At 33.8% G+C, this 21,068-nt stretch overlaps 1 protein-coding gene across 1 annotated transcript in view; it reads left to right on the top strand.

Moving 5' to 3' along the window:
* Positions 1-21,068, top strand: part of LOC130449307 (flotillin-2) — a 302,572-nt gene that overhangs the window by 251,963 nt on the left and 29,541 nt on the right. Inside the window, exon 2 of the mRNA XM_056787044.1 lies at positions 379-675. Within this exon, the coding sequence (XP_056643022.1) occupies positions 379-675 (297 nt within the window). The remainder of the gene's footprint in view (positions 1-378; positions 676-21,068) is intronic.

The following is a 21,068-nucleotide window of genomic DNA, read 5'->3' as shown; positions in this document are numbered from 1 at the left end:
TTTTCTGTCGAGGGAAGTTATTTCCCCTATCTCCATCTTGAAATCTGTTTGTCAGTGATCTTTCATTTTTCTTTGTATGGTTTCCATAATTTCTTTCCTTCTTTCTCTACCTTATCTCGTCTGTTCTCAGCCTTTTTGTTATTTGTAGACTTGCTCTTCTGGATATAGTAGAATTGTGTATACGTCGCTTTTTCCGGAATCAAATTCTTCATCCTGTGGATCTGTTTTATCGTCTCATCATTGTTTAATGTCTTCGCATATTAAAAATGAATGATTTGTATATTGGTCCTCAACGGGAAGAAAGAGAGTCCAGCGATACAGATCGTCCTTACCTCGCTCAAGCGACAATACCCTAGAATCTTTTGTTTTTTATTTCAGGTGGATGCTGCGGATCAACAAAACGTGTCACCACAGTCGGAGGATGGTCGTGGGCGTGGTGGCTAGTTACAGACGTACAGCGACTTTCTTTGGAAGTTATGACGCTCAATCCGCATTGCGAAAGCGTCGAAACGTCTCAAGGGGTTCCGCTTTCCGTTTCCGGTGTAGCCCAATGCAAAATTATGAAAGCTGATGAATTGTTACACACAGCTTCCGAACAATTTCTAGGAAAATCTGTTAGGGAAATAAAGATGACCATTCTACAGACCTTGGAAGGTCATCTTAGAGCTATTTTGGGTAAGTACTAAGTAAATTACTGTTTCCCGAGTATATTTGTTTGGATAATTGATGTTAGGTACTGAATTTAAATTCAAAAAGACGCAACCTTTAAACACTGTTGAAATTATAGTAGGAAGTTATTGGATATTTTCGAATCGCTTTCTTGGAAGCGGACATTCATTTGTGATTCTTCGAAAACAATTAAAATTATTTTTACATGACAGTAAATGAAGGTCAAATCATTCTCCAAGCAAATCATGATTTTTTTTCAAGTTTTGATTGATAAATCCTGACTAATACTTTGCAATCCGATAATTTTTCGGAGAAACACGACATGGAGGCTCCAGAAATTTGCCCCAACAATTTGTTTTTCGCTAATTTCTCCGTAAATATAGAATTTTCGTTAAGACACATTTTAGATGGCGTTGCTATGTTTCCTCCCCATATAAATGAGAAACCCTGGGCATGGTCGGGGGTCGCAAAGAGGATTTTTCACATAGAGATAAATGCTCAACATTATAATTTGAGGGTGGAGCTAAAAAATTGATCCTAAACTTGTGACAATCACTATTTTCCAGATGCTTCAAGCCCCCCAAAAAGAAAATTCGAGACATAGGGCTAAAGATTTTGGAAAGATAGTTTGTTAATGTTTGAAATTATATTTATATTTTAGTCAACAATGACGCCGAATCTTATTCTATTTTTATCCTGCTCTCCGTTTATATCTTCTTCTCCTCCATGTCTCGTTCTTCGTCTACTCCTCTTCTTCTTTCATTATTTTGATGATTTTAACACGGACTATTCAGACATGAACCACAAATATATGAAAATTTGCCTCAGTTCATTTTGCACTGGAAAAAAACCAACTTGAGGATTTGCCGACTCTTTCATAATCTGCACTGGCATCTTCTGCAGGCTTCGTTCCTCATTCTGTGACAACTGAGTGACTGTTGGTTAGCGAGCAACTGCTGGAGTTGTATATATACTTTGCAGATTCAACGGTAGATGGCAAATTTGCGTTTTGCTTCGGAAGCAATCGTTTGAAGTTATCAAATCCGAGAGTTTCGGTGAATATTCATAATCACGCCGAATCTTATTCTATTTTTATCCTGCTCTCCCTTTATATATCCTTCTCCTCCACGACTCTTTCTTCGTCTACTCCTCTTCTTCTTTAATTATTTTGATGATTTTAACACGGACTGTTCTGACATGAACCACAAATATATGAAAATTTGAATCAGTTCATTTTGCACTGGCAAAAAACCAACTTGAGGATGCGCTGACTCTTTCATAATCTGAACAGGCATCTGCTGAACGTTTCGTTCCTCATTCTTCGTGTGACAGTTGGTTTGCGATCAATTGCTGGAGCTGTACACTTTGCAGATTCAACGTTATCAAATCTGAAAGCTTTGAGAGTTGTTTTGGTGAACATTCTTGAGAAGGCAAAAAGTTTTGAGACATATCCTTGTCAGGACATACTTGTTTTACTGTACGTTCCACCAGTAAAAGGTTTGTTCTAGCAGACTCCTTGATCATGTGGTATATGAAAGTTTGAATTTAACAGTATCAATTTCAAGATCGGAATATGATCAGAACATACTGCTGGAACAAACCTTGCCAAATGTAAAAGTAGCTTGGAGTCAAGGGAAATAAAATTGTACATAGCCATGTAAGACGTAAGTCCTTTTGGATGCTTTATCATTTTCAAAGCCACAAAATTAATTATTGTGGTTGAAGAGAGCTGTTTTAATCAAAATATATTATCGGGAAGTCAAAATTAACTTCAAATTTGAAGATTCAGTCACAAACAAACAAACAAACAAACAACGAAGCAAAGTTAAGAAGAAAAAAATGTAAACTTATTTTCTTATCAAAAAGGTAAAAAACAAATTATTTTAATAAATAAAAACTATCAAATAATGTACACAAATAAAGAGGACAGTTCAACAATATGAAATATGTTGACTTATACTGTAAGTTTTAAAATGATAACACCGACAACAATGGTTCAAATGGATTTTATAAAGGTGACCTCAATATTTTTAACTAACGATGTCGTTGAATATCTTTGAAATTATTCATTACATAATCTTTGAACTCAGAAAATTCACTGTTCTCATTTTCAAGTATATCACGACATAAAGAAAAATTTTATATCGGTAATAAAAATTCGAATCAAACAAATTTTGTTGATTAGGTTCGGAAATGCATCGAGCATTTATTTTTATGTTAATCAATCGATTATTTCCAAAGACTGTTTATGGTTTTCGTCGTACGTTTACTCTAATATAAGCCAAACACGATACAGTATATAAGAGAGGTTACATGTGCATGTTTCTTGCGCAGATCAACTGAATGTCTGTAGCGTAGCAAAAACCTACAGACGTTTCGAAACACATGTGCAGGTAGACCTTCAACGACGAATCGTAACCTGTATGGTAAACATAATCGATTTAGAACTGTTCCTTCCAAAGAATTATTGTCAGATATTCATCACTGCTTTATCTCTTCGTTTCCAAATAGTCTGATTTACATAAAAGTGGCCATTTTGTCTCAAAACTGCGTCATACTCAACTTGCACTCAAATGATCTTTTGTCGATGTTTATAAGTTCCTACAGGTAGAATACTTGATTTATGATCTGACCAGACGGAACTAACTCTTCATGGATCAAATCACGGTGGTCAAAGAAGCAAATAGATCCTTCAATAATATGAAGCAAAAAGAATCTCCAAAGCAGCAAAGATAAGATGGTAAAAATCGATGATAACGCCATTTGGTGGTAGCCAGAAAGACCTGGCGTTTCGTTTTAGGGTATGAACTTCCATAGGACGCTTCAATTGCGATTGACATTCGAAATTGTTGTTGATCTTTCTTATCGTGATATTTTTAATTGAAATCTATATTTTTAACAATTAACTCACACGACACATCTTCGGCAAAAGCTAAGTGAACATCCGGGGAATTGATAGAAGTTTTTAAAATAATATTTAGATAACAAATTGACTTTTTTTATTTTAATAAGTTCAAGTATTTTATTTTTATTAATTTCGTAATGAAAATAAATATTTTCACCCTGGTGCTTATTTTTTTCGAGTTACGTACTTAGCAAAGTGAAACGTACTCGTAAATCGCGAGATAATTTGAATTGATTCATTTCTCAATTATAACAAGTTTAAAAAACAACTTCTACTAATGATGGTTATATAATTTAATCTAATAAAACGTCAATTGCGTTGTTTTCGAAATTATTCTCATATCTCACCAGATAAATTTGTTTAATAAAAAATAAACTTAATTTTTAGCCAAACAAAGAACAGTGTTGCATTTTAAAAATCGCGATTTTACTAAACCCAGAACTTACCAAATGTATTGGATGTACGAGGGTTATTTGAGAAGTTTCAGATCTATCACTTTTCCATAATAATATTTTACGTTCAACAAAGTCTATACGCTTTTTCCTCTCGTAACATTATGCAAAATGCTTAAAAATCGTTCACGCGTTTTAGCTGTAGTACTAAAGTCGATTTAATTATAAAGATCATTAAAGATGTTCTCAAAATATCAATTGCCGCTCTTTTTGACGAAAAGTCTAATAGAAAATCTCATTAATTATATTATAAACTTTAACAAACTAACAATAATTATTAAAACGACAAATATCTACAGGAATTGTATGAAAACAAATAACATCATTCAATAAGTCATGTGACATGACACACGGGGCTGCAATTGTCAAATCCATATGACGTTTATGGAGTACCAACTTTTAAAAGACTATGTGTCAAATTTCGTGACATTTCGATTAGTCAGAAAAAAGTGACAGCCATTTCAGTGAAACTATTTTCGTTATTTTCAAAACAATTTCTTGTGTTAATTTATCATTGCTCTTGATAAAAAAAATATTGTACAAGCTAAAAGTGTTAACTAGACTCTGCACCGATTATGGTGAAGGTACTAGTAGTCCAGAAAACAAAAAAAAAGTCCATAAATTGGTTATATCTAATCGTAAATTGAAATTGCGTGAGATAGCTGATGCCTTGAAGATATCAGATAGCAGTGTTTGCAATTACGAATGAACATTTGAACAGAAGAAAGTTTTTTTCAAAGTGGGTGCCGCGTTTACTCACAGTCGATCCAAAACAACAACATTTCTGATGATTTAGAGCAGAGTTTGGTCTTAATAAATCAGAATTTTTGCCTCTATATTTGACAATGGATGAAAAATGGATTCAAAAATATCATGATCTTAGTAGATTGTCACCATGGTCTATTTTCCTTTATATTGAGCCAATCTTTTCCATATGCATTTTACTACTGCCAAATTTCCTTTTCTTTGCCTCTATAATCCTCATATATAATGATGAGCAATTTCTCTGTAGTTTTCGCACATTACATCATCCTTGTGAAGTAGTATCATTGATTTTCTTTTCAGTCTCTGGGTATTTTATTTGTGTTCCGTTTACGTAAATATTTTATCATTTTTATGTTGCCACCTCCACTGGTTTTACCTAGTATTATTTTCTTTATCGCTTCTTCGATTTCCTAGTAAAAAAAATAAATTAGGGTTCGAATTGAAAACGTTTAAGACCAACTATTACATTGTTAAATTTAGTTACTTAGACTACACGAGCTTAACAATAAATATGATCATCTCTAAATTAAAGAGGTCATGAAAAACGTCCTTAATTTTAATTGACTAAATTTTTTCTAATACCGGAAGCTATTTGAAACATTTTAACATTGTTGCAAATTACCCGAAGACATTTTCGACCGACCTTGAGCGTTTAACGAGGTTAAATTTGATGAGGTTCAAGGTAATATCAATAATAGACTAATATATTTTAGAACAGAGGTGTCAAACTCAATTTTGCAGAGGGCCATAAATTAAAGTTTGAATTCCTAGGTGGGCCAGATTGAAAATTAAAAAAAAAATGAACTGAATTATTATAACTTGCTTGCTACTGGCGATACTGTCTTTCTCTTTCGTTTGTCTAGACACGTGCTGCCCTTGAAATTACTTATAAACATTTGTAGAGGAATCGAATTAAGTCCAAAGGCTCTAAAGAACATTATTGATAAGGCCCAGGTGCCGGAAACGGCCCGTGGGCCATATCTTTGACATGGTTGTTTTGGAACATTCCATTTGTGCCAAACCAGAATACGCCAAATAACTCCAACAAGTATCGAGAAAGTTTCATTACTGTAAATCAATATGGTAACGGTTTTTGTTATCACTTTATGTGGTTTATATTAAATAAATTTCAAATCAATTATGTCAATATTAATTTTTTGACAATACTGATGGTGTAAACAGCTTACGAAACAAGATTACTTTAAAATGTTTCACAATATTGCCTAAAATCAATAGCGAGTGTTTTGTAATAAACAGTAACCATTAAACTCATTTCCGAGCATGAAAAGTATATGTATGTGTATATTATTAAACTAACGGTCAAACATAATGTAAAAAAAGCGATTCTAGTCAGTTATAATAATTCAAGAAACCATAGAAATACAAAATCGATGTTTTGGATTACCAGGGAGGCACTAGCCTATTATAAACTTATTTATCTATTTGTATTGGTAACATTTGCGAAAACTATCTGAAAAGTAGTGCAATAAACGGTCACTAGAGAGTTAGCAGATTCCAAATTGTCAATTAAGCTCGGCTCGTCCTTTGCCTAAACATCACATTGACGTCATATCAAGAAATAAAAAGAAAATTTTGATATAAATAAAGAATAAGATTGACTTCCTAGTTGAAGTCCATTGTTTCGATAGTATATTTCTTTCTAGAATATAATACGAGCTTTTGATTAGCATTAAGCAAATGCGGCAACCGACTTGAAGATATATTTTTCATATTTAACCTCTACTGCAAAATATTACACACATTTTTATCAATTCTAATAGATAATTTGGTCTTTTTTGAGCATTAACTTTTTTTTTGGTAAATAACATTAACAAATTAATAAACATTTTTTCTTCCTCTTATTTTTAAAACTTTAGTCTAACAATTCCTAAAGTGAAATTAATTCATAATTTTAATTACTAGATATTCCATATTGTCATTAAATTCGTATTATGTTATTAAATTTATTTCCTGTCATTAAATCCATATCAAAAACTCGTAAAGAACCGGACAATTCATATTTTTCTTATTAAAAACCAATTTTCATCAATCTGTTTGTTTTTCTGGATATTCTAGTTATTACAAAGAATGTAGAGTCCATTGAACTAATCCTTTCAAGATTAGTAAACAATTAGATAAAACTCCTGTCGGAACTATTCTAAATTGTTAGTAGTTTTTCGCACATTTAAACATCTCAAATTTATTAACCAAGTCCTTTCTATAATTAATAGAAATGTTTTTTTTCTTATTTCGGTCGAGAATAATGTTTCTTTCAAATGTTGACCTAGCCCGGGCTGATGGCTTGGTCAGAGAAGTCCGTAGCTTACGGTACATTGCCGCTTGGGGTAGCCAAGTCTAGCACGATGTACTCCGGCGGCAAAACCAGCGATTTTTGCCCAATGTACCATTCGTGAATCACGGCCTTTTGAAAGGAGATCATCACGTCCGGACTGAACTGATTTTCATAAATAATGGGGCTCTGATTGCTCGGAGATACATCGAGGAAATTCTCCTTGAGACTGTGATCTTTGCTCGTCCACATACCGCCAGAATTGCTACCGAATTTTTGGAGCAAGTGGTAATCACAGTTCTGGACTGGCCTGTACGATCTCCCGATATGAATCCCATAGAGCATTTGTAGGATAATTTAAAGGGGAGTGTTAGACGTGGTCGTCCTCCTCGTAGTAACTTAAATCAGCTCCAAATTGATCTTAGAGAGGAATGGGATGATATGCCGATGGAGTACATCCAGAATTTAATTTCCTCGATGTCTGATAGGGTTAGAGCCCTTAGCCGTAGCAGAGGGAGTAATAACCGCTATTAGATTTAGATAAATTGTTAGATAACTTAATAGAAATGAAGAATAAGGGTTTTTTAAAATGTTTTAGTTTATTATTTTTTCTTTATTTCGTATTTTTCGTAAGTAATCAATAAAAATAATTCACTTTTGACTTGATTTTGTGTAAATAACTTATAAATTTACCAATTCTTACCATTAATTTTATACTTTTCGTTCTAGAAAATCGAAAAATCATCCAATTTCGATGAATTTTTTTTAAATCTTTGTTTTTACGGTGTATTTACGAAAAAAAAATTATGGGAATAAAAAAAAATTAAAACTTATGTTGGTTTCAGGGCTTTGAATGTTTATGAAAATGCACTTATCCACGTATAATTGTTGATAACTTTTTTCCAAATAATCAAATGAAGTTGTTATATTTTTTTTATAATCTACATACAAAACGAATAAATTGAATAAAAAATTATATAAAAATGTTGATTTATCATGTTTTTACAATTAAAATAAATTAAAACAATTTTTCTTAAAATTGTACTTATTGTAAACAAGTGTACAATAAGTTAATTTTGAAAAATCCAAAATTTTCAACATTCAAAAAACGGTATGTTACTAAGGTTTACTGTTAAAGAGAATTTAAAGTCATAAAACCATATAAAATCTTCAAATGTGATTTTTCCTATATTTTTTCACATAAATTCGCCGTGAAAACGAAGGTTTTAAAAAAAATTCATCGAAATCGGATGATTTTTCGATTTTCTAGAGCGTTTATGAAAACTTTTAAAGTCAGAAAACAATATGAAATCTTTAAGTGAGTTAAAAAATGAATAGACAAAGATTTTGAAAATTTTTTTTTCAAAATATTCGATTTTTTGTGTACATTAACAAAAAAAAATATATAAACTGCATTTGATGCTTTGTGAAAAAGTTATATGCGTTTATGATCACATTTAAAGTCATAAAACTATATAAAATTTCCAGGTGAAATATTTCCCATATTTTTTTTCATAAATCTGCCGCAAAAAAAATATTTAAAAAAAAAGTTAATCGAAATCGGATGATTTTTCTATTTCCTAGAACCAAAAAACGAAGGGACCGGGAAAGTATAAGATTACCAAAAGTTTTTTTTGTTGTTGAGTTTATTTTCTGATAAAAAAGTTCCAAACCGGTTCTGTATCCTTTTTCTTCATAATATTCTAAACAAACTTTGTAAATACAGCGAACAATCCACTGCGCTTTGTTCGTTGGCGGGGAAAACACACGTGCTTAAATAAATTAGACGGCTTGAAAATCGTGTAGTCTCGATTCGTTTTGACTAGATACATAAAATATTGAAACCCTTTTAACTTCAGAGAACTATTTAAACATTGTGAACGCGATTATATTCAATAGTGCATTGTGTTTACGACATGGAATTATTATGGATGAGTATGTTAAGTCTTGGGCTAACAATCGGAGCTACATATGGAGTAGTGTCGAGGTATGTTTTGAAAAAATAACTATTTATGTCGTTACCCTCGAAATGTTTGAATTGAGGATATACAGGAACAAACGAAAATGATTGTTTCAATAATTCGCTGCTTGATTTTAAACGTTTTTTTTGAATCGAAAACAATATACCAAAAAACTGGTAGTTAGTTCTAATGTTAAAATATTTATCTTAGTCAGTAACCTATAGTCTACCGATTAGATAATTATTTTTATAATTGATTTTTAAATAAAAAATATGAAATATTGTTTTTTTTATCAGTTTGTTCAACTGGTTTTATATATTTCTACAATTTGGTCACTTCAAAATATGATGAAGATTGTTTGCTAACATATTTGTAGTGTGAAATTTCTTTGACAGAACTCTGTTTCATATAAATTAATGCTGGTTGAAGGAAAAAATCCACATCGAGCAAGTCTAGATCCAATATAATGGAATAAACAATATAAGTAATTTTTCAATATATTTTGTAAACGACTTCGACGAGATTTTGAGTATAAAGTCAATGTAAAGAGACATATTTTCATTGCAATTGATAGAAAAGTCCGTCAAAGAGCTTGTATCTTTTTGATTTCGCCATCAGGTGGAAGAAAATTGAAAACTCACAATGCTATACACCCAAATCTGCAAAACTTGACATACCTCCTCGACCAATAGTTTCAAATATTCATATATATAAACAATATCAAAAACACATGAGATTTCAAAGAAAAAATTAAAAATATAACAATTCCTGACGAATAGCTATGTATTGATTTCGTTAGATGTATTTTCCATATATACAAATGATGAAAGATATATTAATGAAAAAATTGGACAAAATTACATGCTAGACATAAATCAAAACGAATTTATTAAAGCTATACGATAAAATACTAACTTCAACTAATCAAAAATAAAAACAGGAATCAAACAACATTAAAACAAAAAACATTTTTTCTTACCATATGTAAAGGATTTTCCCAACAACTATGAAATTATTTCAATAAATATGATGAATGAAATAAAAAATAAAATAAATAATATTATATGTCAAGTACCTTATAATGATTGCGACGCTGTGTACATAGGGCAGACATCTCAGTATTTAGAAAATAGACTAAGAAGTCATCAATACGATAAAAAGAACTAGATTAGGTAACAAAAATTCTTGAAACGAAATCAAATATACGAGAAAGAGAATTTTTAGAAATGATTCGCATACATAGAGAAAGCTATCAGTGATAAAAAAGAGTTAAATAATTTGTGTAAAATTTATGGTTCTATTTTATAAATTTTAATTGAAATATGTAATCATTTAATTGATGGCTGCTATAGGTTTTTAAGATGTAAAAACTGAGGAAACGTCAATTTTCCTCGTTTAAGCAGATTTCTATTCTGATTTTATTTTGATATTCATGATGTAGCTGATTGATATTGATATAGACCGAAGTATGTCAAAACGTTAAATTTTTAAATGTTATTTTAAACTGATTTTCATGAAAAAGACTTGTAAAATCAAGACAAGTCAACACAAAAAAAGGAAATTTGAGTGTATACACTATTTATATTAAAACTTTCTGTACATAGTTCTCATTAACGTTTTCACTTCATAGATCTTTTTATATGCTGTTCGTATTAATTTGTCTCGATAGGTGTGTATTTTATGAAAATCAGTTTAAAACAGCGTGTGAAAAATAACTTTATCGGTTTGGTACTAATTCTAATAACAAATTTAGTTCATTTTGGTTCAACAATGCGCTTTGCTTTCGCTCCTGCACTTGGTAGCCTAGGCTATAAAGGTGTTCGTCTACATTCATTGCTATGTCCATTTTCAATTAGTCGAACTAGATTGTCTCTGCGTGGGCTGTAAGACTTGGCGCTCCCTCTAAGCCTTTACTTTAGACGACTTTTGTTGTCCAGTAGCTAAAATCGTCTTTCAAAATAACAATGGACACAAACTACGGGTTATTAGAACCAAAAATTGTGCTAAGAATCCTTCTTCAACTACATCCATTGCTATGTTTCCATTCCCAGTTAGTCGAGGTGGACAGACTCTGCATGGGCTGATAAACTTTACGCCCCCTCTAGGCCTTTACTTTAGACGACTTTTATTGTCCAGTAGCTAAAATCGTCTTTTAAAATAACAATGGACACAAACTACGGGTTATTAGAACCAAAAATTGTGCTAAGAATCCTTCTTCAACTACATCCATTGCTATGTTTCCATTCCCAGTTAGTCGAGGTGGACAGACTCTGCATGGGCTGATAAACTTTACGCCCCCTCTAGGCCTTTACTTTAGACGACTTTTATTGTCCAGTAGCTAAAATCGTCTTTTAAAATAACAATGGACACAAACTACGGGTTATTAGAACCAAAAATTGTGCTAAGAATCCTTCTTCAATTACATCCATTACCATGTTTCCATTCCCAGTTAGTCGAGGTGGACAGACTCTGCATGGGCTGATAAACTTAACGCCCCCTCTAGGCCTTTACTTTAGACGACTTTTATTGTCCAGTAGCTAAAATCGTCTTTTAAAATAACAATGGACACAAACTACGGGTTATTAGAACCAAAAATTGTGCTAAGAATCCTTCTTCAATTACATCCATTACTATGTTTCCATTCCCAGTTAGTCGAGGTGGACAGACTCTGCATGGGCTGATAAACTTTACGCCCCCTCTAGGCCTTTACTTTAGACGACTTTTATTGTCCAGTAGCTAAAATCGTCTTTTAAAATAACAATGGACACAAACTACGGGTTATTAGAACCAAAAATTGTGCTAAGAATCCTTCTTCAATTACATCCATTACTATGTTTCCATTCCCAGTTAGTCGAGGTGGACAGACTCTGCATGGGCTGATAAACTTAACGCCCCCTCTAGGCCTTTACTTTAGACGACTTTTGTTGTCCAGTAGCTAAAATCGTCTTTTAAAATAACAATGGACACAAACTACGGGTTATTAGAACCAAAAATTGTGCTAAGAATCCTTCTTCAATTACATCCATTACTATGTTTCCATTCCCAGTTAGTCGAGGTGAACAGACTCTGCATGGGCTGATAAACTTAACGCCCCCTCTAGGCCTTTACTTTAGACGACTTTTGTTGTCCAGTAGCTAAAATCGTCTTTCAAAATAACAATGGACACAAACTACGGGTTATTAGAACCAAAAATTGTGCTAAGAATCCTTCTTCAACTACATCCATTGCTATGTTTCCATTCCCAGTTAGTCGAGGTGGACAGACTCTGCATGGGCTGATAAACTTTACGCCCCCTCTAGGCCTTTACTTTAGACGACTTTTATTGTCCAGTAGCTAAAATCGTCTTTTAAAATAACAATGGACACAAACTACGGGTTATTAGAACCAAAAATTGTGCTAAGAATCCTTCTTCAACTACATCCATTGCTATGTTTCCATTCTCAGTTAGTCGAGGTGGACAGACTCTGCATGGGCTGATAAACTTAACGCCCCCTCTAGGCCTTTACTTTAGACGACTTTTGTTGTCCAGTAGCTAAAATCGTCTTTTAAAATAACAATGGACACAAACTACGGGTTATTAGAACCAAAAATTGTGCTAAGAATCCTTCTTCAACTACATCCATTGCTATGTTTCCATTCCCAGTTAGTCGAGGTGGACAGACTCTGCATGGGCTGATAAACTTTACGCCCCCTCTAGGCCTTTACTTTAGACGACTTTTATTGTCCAGTAGCTAAAATCGTCTTTTAAAATAACAATGGACACAAACTACGGGTTATTAGAACCAAAAATTGTGCTAAGAATCCTTCTTCAACTACATCCATTGCTATGTTTCCATTCTCAGTTAGTCGAGGTGGACAGACTCTGCATGGGCTGATAAACTTAACGCCCCCTCTAGGCCTTTACTTTAGACGACTTTTGTTGTCCAGTAGCTAAAATCGTCTTTTAAAATAACAATGGACACAAACTACGGGTTATTAGAACCAAAAATTGTGCTAAGAATCCTTCTTCAACTACATCCATTGCTATGTTTCCATTCCCAGTTAGTCGAGGTGGACAGACTCTGCATGGGCTGATAAACTTAAAGCCCCCTCTAGGCCTTTACGTTAGACGACTTTTGTTGTCCAGTAGCTAAAATCGTCTTTTGAATGTGTAAATTCAATAGAATCTCGTAGAAATTTTAACGAAATAAATGAAAGTAGTAGATATGAAGTAATTAATAAAAAAGTTACGTTCAAAATCAGTTTTCATTTATATCGATCTTTGGGAAATCGTTCATTCTATCCATATTGTACAAAAGTACGTTGTTCTTATTATATAGATTGGAAAATTGAAGTATACAGGATGTCCCTGTTATTATTACTATTGTTAATCAGTAAACACCAACTTGAGAATTATTGTATGTAATTTAAATAATCGGTAAGGGTAACATAACCTAAAAACTTATTTCAACTTCTAATATTATTTCGATCTTTATTTACTTCTCGAAATTTCTGCCTCAAGTTCCTGTGTATCTAGTAGAATCCATTCCATAATTCACGTTGTTAATTTTGTTGTAGCAGGTCAAGAACAAGGTCCCTTTCACGGTTCTGAAGTAGGTTAGTTACACTCACTTTTTTCGGATAAATGATCTCACGTTTCCGATATCTCTCACTTCCAATACGAACCGATGATATAATCTGATATTGCGCAATAAAAATATTATAATTAGTACCAAATATTACTTATTAAAAGTGTTTCTATGAGTATCGATTTTTTCTTAAATAATTTTGTAATTAAATATTTAAGTTTATTATTTGTTCTAATAAATAGGCATGCAGAGGTCATCGTAGTTATCTATTGAAATAATGAACGACATTAATTCAACTTCTCATTAGATTGATTCCCTATGATCGAAGAATATTGTCACTTTTGATTTATTTATGAGACACAGAGTAGTATATTAAAACACAAGGAACAGAAGGTTTTTCAATCCAGCAAAATTTTCGAATACTGGAATGGACTTTGTTGCGTGTGTTTTATACTATTTCCTCTGTTTCGGCTTGTGTTCACATCAATTTATAAAAAAATTATAAAAAATATACATCAGGGAAATTACGCTGTAACGTAGGTGGTCGGTTGGTAGCACTGATTCATGTTTGACAGTTGACTTTGGAAAAATAATCTGCTTATGTCAGAAGAAAACGGGTGTAGAATTTCAATTTACATCACAAGAATTACGGGACGTGGCGTTATAACGTTATAAATAATTTCTATCATCACAGAAAATGTGTTTTTGATGCCAAGAATAAAAGTTATAAATGATTAACAATGTGAAAGACTTATTCCATGTTAAAGTTAACGTTAAATATTCGTCCAGTCAGCTGTCAAAATGAAACTGTTATTCAGGGGTACCAACCCACGGCAGAAAATTACCAAAAATCGCTTAAGAATGAAGTAAAAATGGATGCGAGAATAACGTTGTTCCAATACCGAAATAATCCTTGTTTTTATATATTTATATAAGTATTTTACATATTTTTTTCCCAAAAATCGATTTTATACATCAATGTCAGCTGCTTCATGAGCAATACAATAATTCCAACGCTTCTCTAACTTTGATTTGTCTTTTGCTTCAGAACAGGCTTCAGTTTCAGCAATTGCTTCATCATTTGAATTGAATTTCTTACCGGCGAGCATTTTTTTTTTTGTTCAGCGAATTATCTGTAATTGATTGGGAAATAATAACACCATAAGAAAACATCACTTTTCATTTTTAAGAGGTATAAACTTATACTATTCAATCTCATGTTGAACCGCTCTCTATAGTCCATTTTATAGTTTTAACAAAACATTTTGTTATCCAAGAAGAACCAACGATAAGGTATAAATATGTAGTTGCCACGAGAATTCAAATCCCTTTATTGTTTAGCATAATTATGGATCGATTCACTTGCGTGTAGTAACAAGAAATCGATTTTAGGATTAAATATTCAGTGACCTAGACATTTGGAATTCGTTGTTGGGTCACGGATACACGTAAATGTTGGATTCACGTGTTTCAATGTCATTTGTGAACCTCAAAACTAAGTGGTCCAACTAAAACCTACCGGAAGGTGTAAACATCTGAGAAACGATCAACTTTGTGAGAGGGTCAACAAAATCCCTAACTTTATCCTCAATTTTATGCGAATGGGAATGTTGGACGTGGAGAGATTGAAAAAATACAAGCGTATCTGACATTTCAGATCCAATTTTTAATACTAGAGAATTTCACAAGACACGCAGTAGAACCAAAAGTGAATCGACAGTTGACTTGTAATTCCAACAAAATCCACATCAACAAAAAGCTAGTTCCACCAAAGCGAATGTGTAATTAATTTTAGTACCAAAAAAAATACTTTTCCATGGAATCCTTCAGAAATAACAACAATGAGAAAAGTTAAATTTCATCTAATAGTTCTTGTATTCTTGATGAAGTATCTAGATCACGTTGGATCCCATATCCTCTGGTATGAACACGTGACAGAGATAAGTAGAAGGAGGACTCGAAGCCACCGCTATACTAAATAATGGAGTCATTTGGTACACGGACGGTTCCAAGATGAATGGCTTACCCGGAGCAAGCTTCTGCGGAGAATACTTCGAAAATAAGCAATTTTTCATGCTTGCGAAACATGCTATCGTTAACAAATTTGATTGTTTCGTAACAGCAAAATCTCCAGTATCTTCTTGGTATAGCTGTTAGAAATCTAGTCATAAGACAGTCTCTACGGAAACACCTGGTATGATACAAGCTTGTTCTACCAACATGCTTACGGCTAATAACTAGCCTTCTAACTGGACACAGGTATCTACGTAGGTATCCATCTCTATGCTACAGGCGTCACGGGCGGTTTGGAATAGGGCTAGTGCATGGATAAGAAAGCATCTTCAGGCCACATCATTGGTGAATACTCAGCACTGACATGCGCGAGGTTCTAACACATAGGCAAGCGTTAAAGTTTGCCTAATGACGTTAAATGTTTAAAACAAGGTGCCTGATTAGCTTGACATCGGCACATAAACAGAAAATATATACCTAAATCATCGGCTTTTGATCATTTAGATTCACTTCAGAAGAAAGAGTTGGCTGGTGATATATCCTGCTTTTAGTACATCCTAGACTTTTCTTGAACGACGTAATCGGGAGTTGGTGCTCATAAACAGAAAATATATACCTAAATCATCGGCTTTTGATCATTTAGATTCACTTCAGAAGAAAGAGTTGGCTGGTGATATATCCTGCTTTTAGTACATCCTGGACTTTTCTTGAACGACGTAATCGGGAGTTGGTGCTCATAAACAGAAAATATATACCTAAATCATCGGCTTTTGATCATTTAGATTCACTTCAGAAGAAAGAGTTGGCTGGTGATATATCCTGCTTTTAGTACATCCTGGACTTTTCTTGAACGACGTAATCGGGAGTTGGTGCTCATAAACAGAAAATATATACCTAAATCATCGGCTTTTGATCATTTAGATTCACTTCAGAAGAAAGAGTTGGCTGGTGATATATCCTGCTTTTAGTACATCCTAGACTTTTCTTGAACGACGTAATCGGGATTTGGTGCTCATAAACAGAAAATATATACCTAAATCATCGGCTTTTGATCATTTAGATTCACTTCAGAAGAAAGAGTTGGCTGGTGATATATCCTGCTTTTAGTACATCCTGGACTTTTCTTGAACGACGTAATCGGGAGTTGGTGCTCATAAACAGAAAATATATACCTAAATCATCGGCTTTTGATCATTTAGATCCACTTCAGAAGAAAGAGTTGGCTGGTGATATATCCAGCTTTTAGTACATCCTGGACTTTTCTTGATCGACGTAATCGGGAGTTGGTGCTCATAAACAGAAAATATATACCTAAATCATCGGCTTTCGATCATTTAGATTCACTTCAGAAGAAAGAGTTGGCTGGTGATATATCCTGCTTTTAGTACATCCTGGACTTTTCTTGAACGACGTAATCGGGAGTTGGTGCTCATAAACAGAAAATATATACCTAAATCATCGGCTTTTGATCATTTAGATCCACTTCAGAAGAAAGAGTTGGCTGGTGATATATCCAGCTTTTAGTACATCCTGGACTTTTCTTGAACGACGTAATCGGGAGTTGGTGCTCATAAACAGAAAATATATACCTAAATCATCGGCTTTCGATCATTTAGATTCACTTCAGAAGAAAGAGTTGGCTGGTGATATATCCTGCTTTTAGTACATCCTGGACTTTTCTTGAACGACGTAATCGGGAGTTGGTGCTCATAAACAGAAAATATATACCTAAATCATCGGCTTTTGATCATTTAGATTCACTTCAGAAGAGTTGGCTGATGATATATCCTGCTTTTAGTACATCCTGGACTTTTCTTGAACGACGTAATCGGGAGTTGGTGCTCATAAACAGAAAATATATACCTAAATCATCGGCTTTTGATCATTTAGATTAACTTCAGAAGAAAGAGTTGGCTGGTGATATATCCTGCTTTTAGTACATCCTGGACTTTTCTTGAACGACGTAATCGGGAGTTGGTGCTCATAAACAGAAAATATATACCTAAATCATCGGCTTTTGATCATTTAGATCCACTTCAGAAGAAAGAGTTGGCTGGTGATATATCCAGCTTTTAGTACATCCTAGACTTTTCTTGAACGACGTAATCGGGAGTTGGTGCTCATAAACAGAAAATATATACCTAAATCATCGGCTTTTGATCATTTAGATTCACTTCAGAAGAGTTGGCTGATGATATATCCTGCTTTTAGTACATCCTGGACTTTTCTTGAACGACGTAATCGGGAGTTGGTGCTCATAAACAGAAAATATATACCTAAATCATCGGCTTTTGATCATTTAGATTAACTTCAGAAGAAAGAGTTGGCTGGTGATATATCCTGCTTTTAGTACATCCTGGACTTTTCTTGAACGACGTAATCGGAAGTTGGTGCTCATAAACAGAAAATATATACCTAAATCATCGGCTTTTGATCATTTAGATTAACTTCAGAAGAAAGAGTTGGCTGGTGATATATCCTGCTTTTAGTACATCCTGGACTTTTCTTGAACGACGTAATCGGGAGTTGGTGCTCATAAACAGAAAATATATACCTAAATCATCGGCTTTTGATCATTTAGATCCACTTCAGAAGAAAGAGTTGGCTGGTGATATATCCTGCTTTTAATACATCCTGGACTTTTCTTGAACGACGTAATCGGGAGTTGGTGCTCATAAACAGAAAATATATACCTAAATCATCGGCTTTTGATCATTTAGATCCACTTCAGAAGAAAGAGTTGGCTGGTGATATATCCTGCTTTTAGTACATCCTGGACTTTTCTTGAACGACGTAATCGGGAGTTGGTGCTCATAAACAGAAAATATATACCTAAATCATCGGCTTTTGATCATTTAGATTCACTTCAGAAGAAAGAGTTGGCTGGTGATATATCCAGCTTTTAGTACATCCTAGACTTTTCTTGAACGACGTAATCGGGAGTTGGTGCTCATAAACAGAAAATATATACCTAAATCATTGGCTTTTGATCATTTAGATCCACTTCAGAAGAGTTGGCTGGTGATATATCCAACTTTTAGTACATCCTGGACTTTTCTTGAACGACGTAATCGGGAGTTGGTGCTCATAAACAGAAAATATATACCTAAATCATCGGCTTTTGATCATTTAGATTCACTTCAGAAGAGTTGGCTGATGATATATCCTGCTTTTAGTACATCCTGGACTTTTCTTGAACGACGTAATCGGGAGTTGGTGCTCATAAACAGAAAATATATACCTAAATCATCGGCTTTTGATCATTTAGATTCACTTCAGAAGAGTTGGCTGATGATATATCCTGCTTTTAGTACATCCTGGACTTTTCTTGAACGACGTAATCGGGAGTTGGTGCTCATAAACAGAAAATATATACCTAAATCATCGGCTTTTGATCATTTAGATTAACTTCAGAAGAAAGAGTTGGCTGGTGATATATCCTGCTTTTAGTACATCCTGGACTTTTCTTGAACGACGTAATCGGGAGTTGGTGCTCATAAACAGAAAATATATACCTAAATCATCGGCTTTTGATCATTTAGATTAACTTCAGAAGAAAGAGTTGGCTGGTGATATATCCTGCTTTTAGTACATCCTGGACTTTTCTTGAACGACGTAATCGGGAGTTGGTGCTCATAAACAGAAAATATATACCTAAATCATCGGCTTTTGATCATTTAGATTAACTTCAGAAGAAAGAGTTGGCTGGTGATATATCCTGCTTTTAGTACATCCTGGACTTTTCTTGAACGACGTAATCGGGAGTTGGTGCTCATAAACAGAAAATATATACCTAAATCATCGGCTTTTGATCATTTAGATTAACTTCAGAAGAAAGAGTTGGCTGGTGATATATCCTGCTTTTAGTACATCCTGGACTTTTCTTGAACGACGTAATCGGGAGTTGGTGCTCATAAACAGAAAATATATACCTAAATCATCGGCTTTTGATCATTTAGATTAACTTCAGAAGAAAGAGTTGGCTGGTGATATATCCAGCTTTTAGTACATCCTAGACTTTTCTTGAACGACGTAATCGGGAGTTGGTGCTCATAAACAGAAAATATATACCTAAATCATCGGCTTTTGATCATTTAGATTAACTTCAGAAGAAAGAGTTGGCTGGTGATATATCCTGCTTTTAGTACATCCTGGACTTTTCTTGAACGACGTAATCGGGAGTTGGTGCTCATAAACAGAAAATATATACCTAAATCATCGGCTTTTGATCATTTAGATTCACTTCAGAAGAAAGAGTTGGCTGGTGATATATCCAGCTTTTAGTACATCCTAGACTTTTCTTGAACGACGTAATCGGGAGTTGGTGCTCATAAACAGAAAATATATACCTAAATCATCGGCTTTTGATCATTTAGATTAACTTCAGAAGAAAGAGTTGGCTGGTGATATATCCTGCTTTTAGTACATCCTGGACTTTTCTTGAACGACGTAATCGGGAGTTGGTGCTCATAAACAGAAAATATATACCTAAATCATCGGCTTTTGATCATTTAGATTCACTTCAGAAGAAAGAGTTGGCTGGTGATATATCCAGCTTTTAGTACATCCTAGACTTTTCTTGAACGACGTAATCGGGAGTTGGTGCTCATAAACAGAAAATATATACCTAAATCATCGGCTTTTGATCATTTAGATTAACTTCAGAAGAAAGAGTTGGCTGGTGATATATCCTGCTTTTAGTACATCCTGGACTTTTCTTGAACGACGTAATCGGGAGTTGGTGCTCATAAACAGAAAATATATACCTAAATCATCGGCTTTTGATCATTTAGATTCACTTCAGAAGAAAGAGTTGGCTGGTGATATATCCAGCTTTTAGTACATCCTAGACTTTTCTTGAACGACGTAATCGGGAGTTGGTGCTCATAAACAGAAAATATATACCTAAATCATCGGCTTTTGATCATTTAGATCCACTTCAGAAGAGTTGGCTGGTGATATATCCAACTTTTAGTACATCCTGGACTTTTCTTGAACGACGTAATCGGGAGTTGGTGCTCATAAACAGAAAATATATACCTAAATCATCGGCTTTTGATCATTTAGATTCACTTCAGAAGAGTTGGCTGATGATATATCCTGCTTTTAGTACATCCTGGACTTTTCTTGAACGACGTAATCGGGAGTTGGTGCTCATAAACAGAAAATATATACCTAAATCATCGGCTTTTGATCATTTAGATCCACTTCAGAAGAAAGAGTTGGCTGGTGATATATCCTGCTTTTAGTACATCCTAGACTTTTCTTGAACGACGTAATCGGGAGTTGGTGCTCATAAACAGAAAATATATACCTAAATCATCGGCTTTCGATCATTTAGATTCACTTCAGAAGAAAGAGTTGGCTGGTGATATATCCTGCTTTTAGTACATCCTGGACTTTTCTTGAACGACGTAATCGGGAGTTGGTGCTCATAAACAGAAA

This window comes from Diorhabda sublineata, chromosome 1, assembly GCF_026230105.1.
Source record: "Diorhabda sublineata isolate icDioSubl1.1 chromosome 1, icDioSubl1.1, whole genome shotgun sequence".
NCBI lineage: Eukaryota > Metazoa > Arthropoda > Insecta > Coleoptera > Chrysomelidae > Diorhabda > Diorhabda sublineata.
This window is presented reverse-complemented; position numbering and strand designations above follow the sequence as displayed.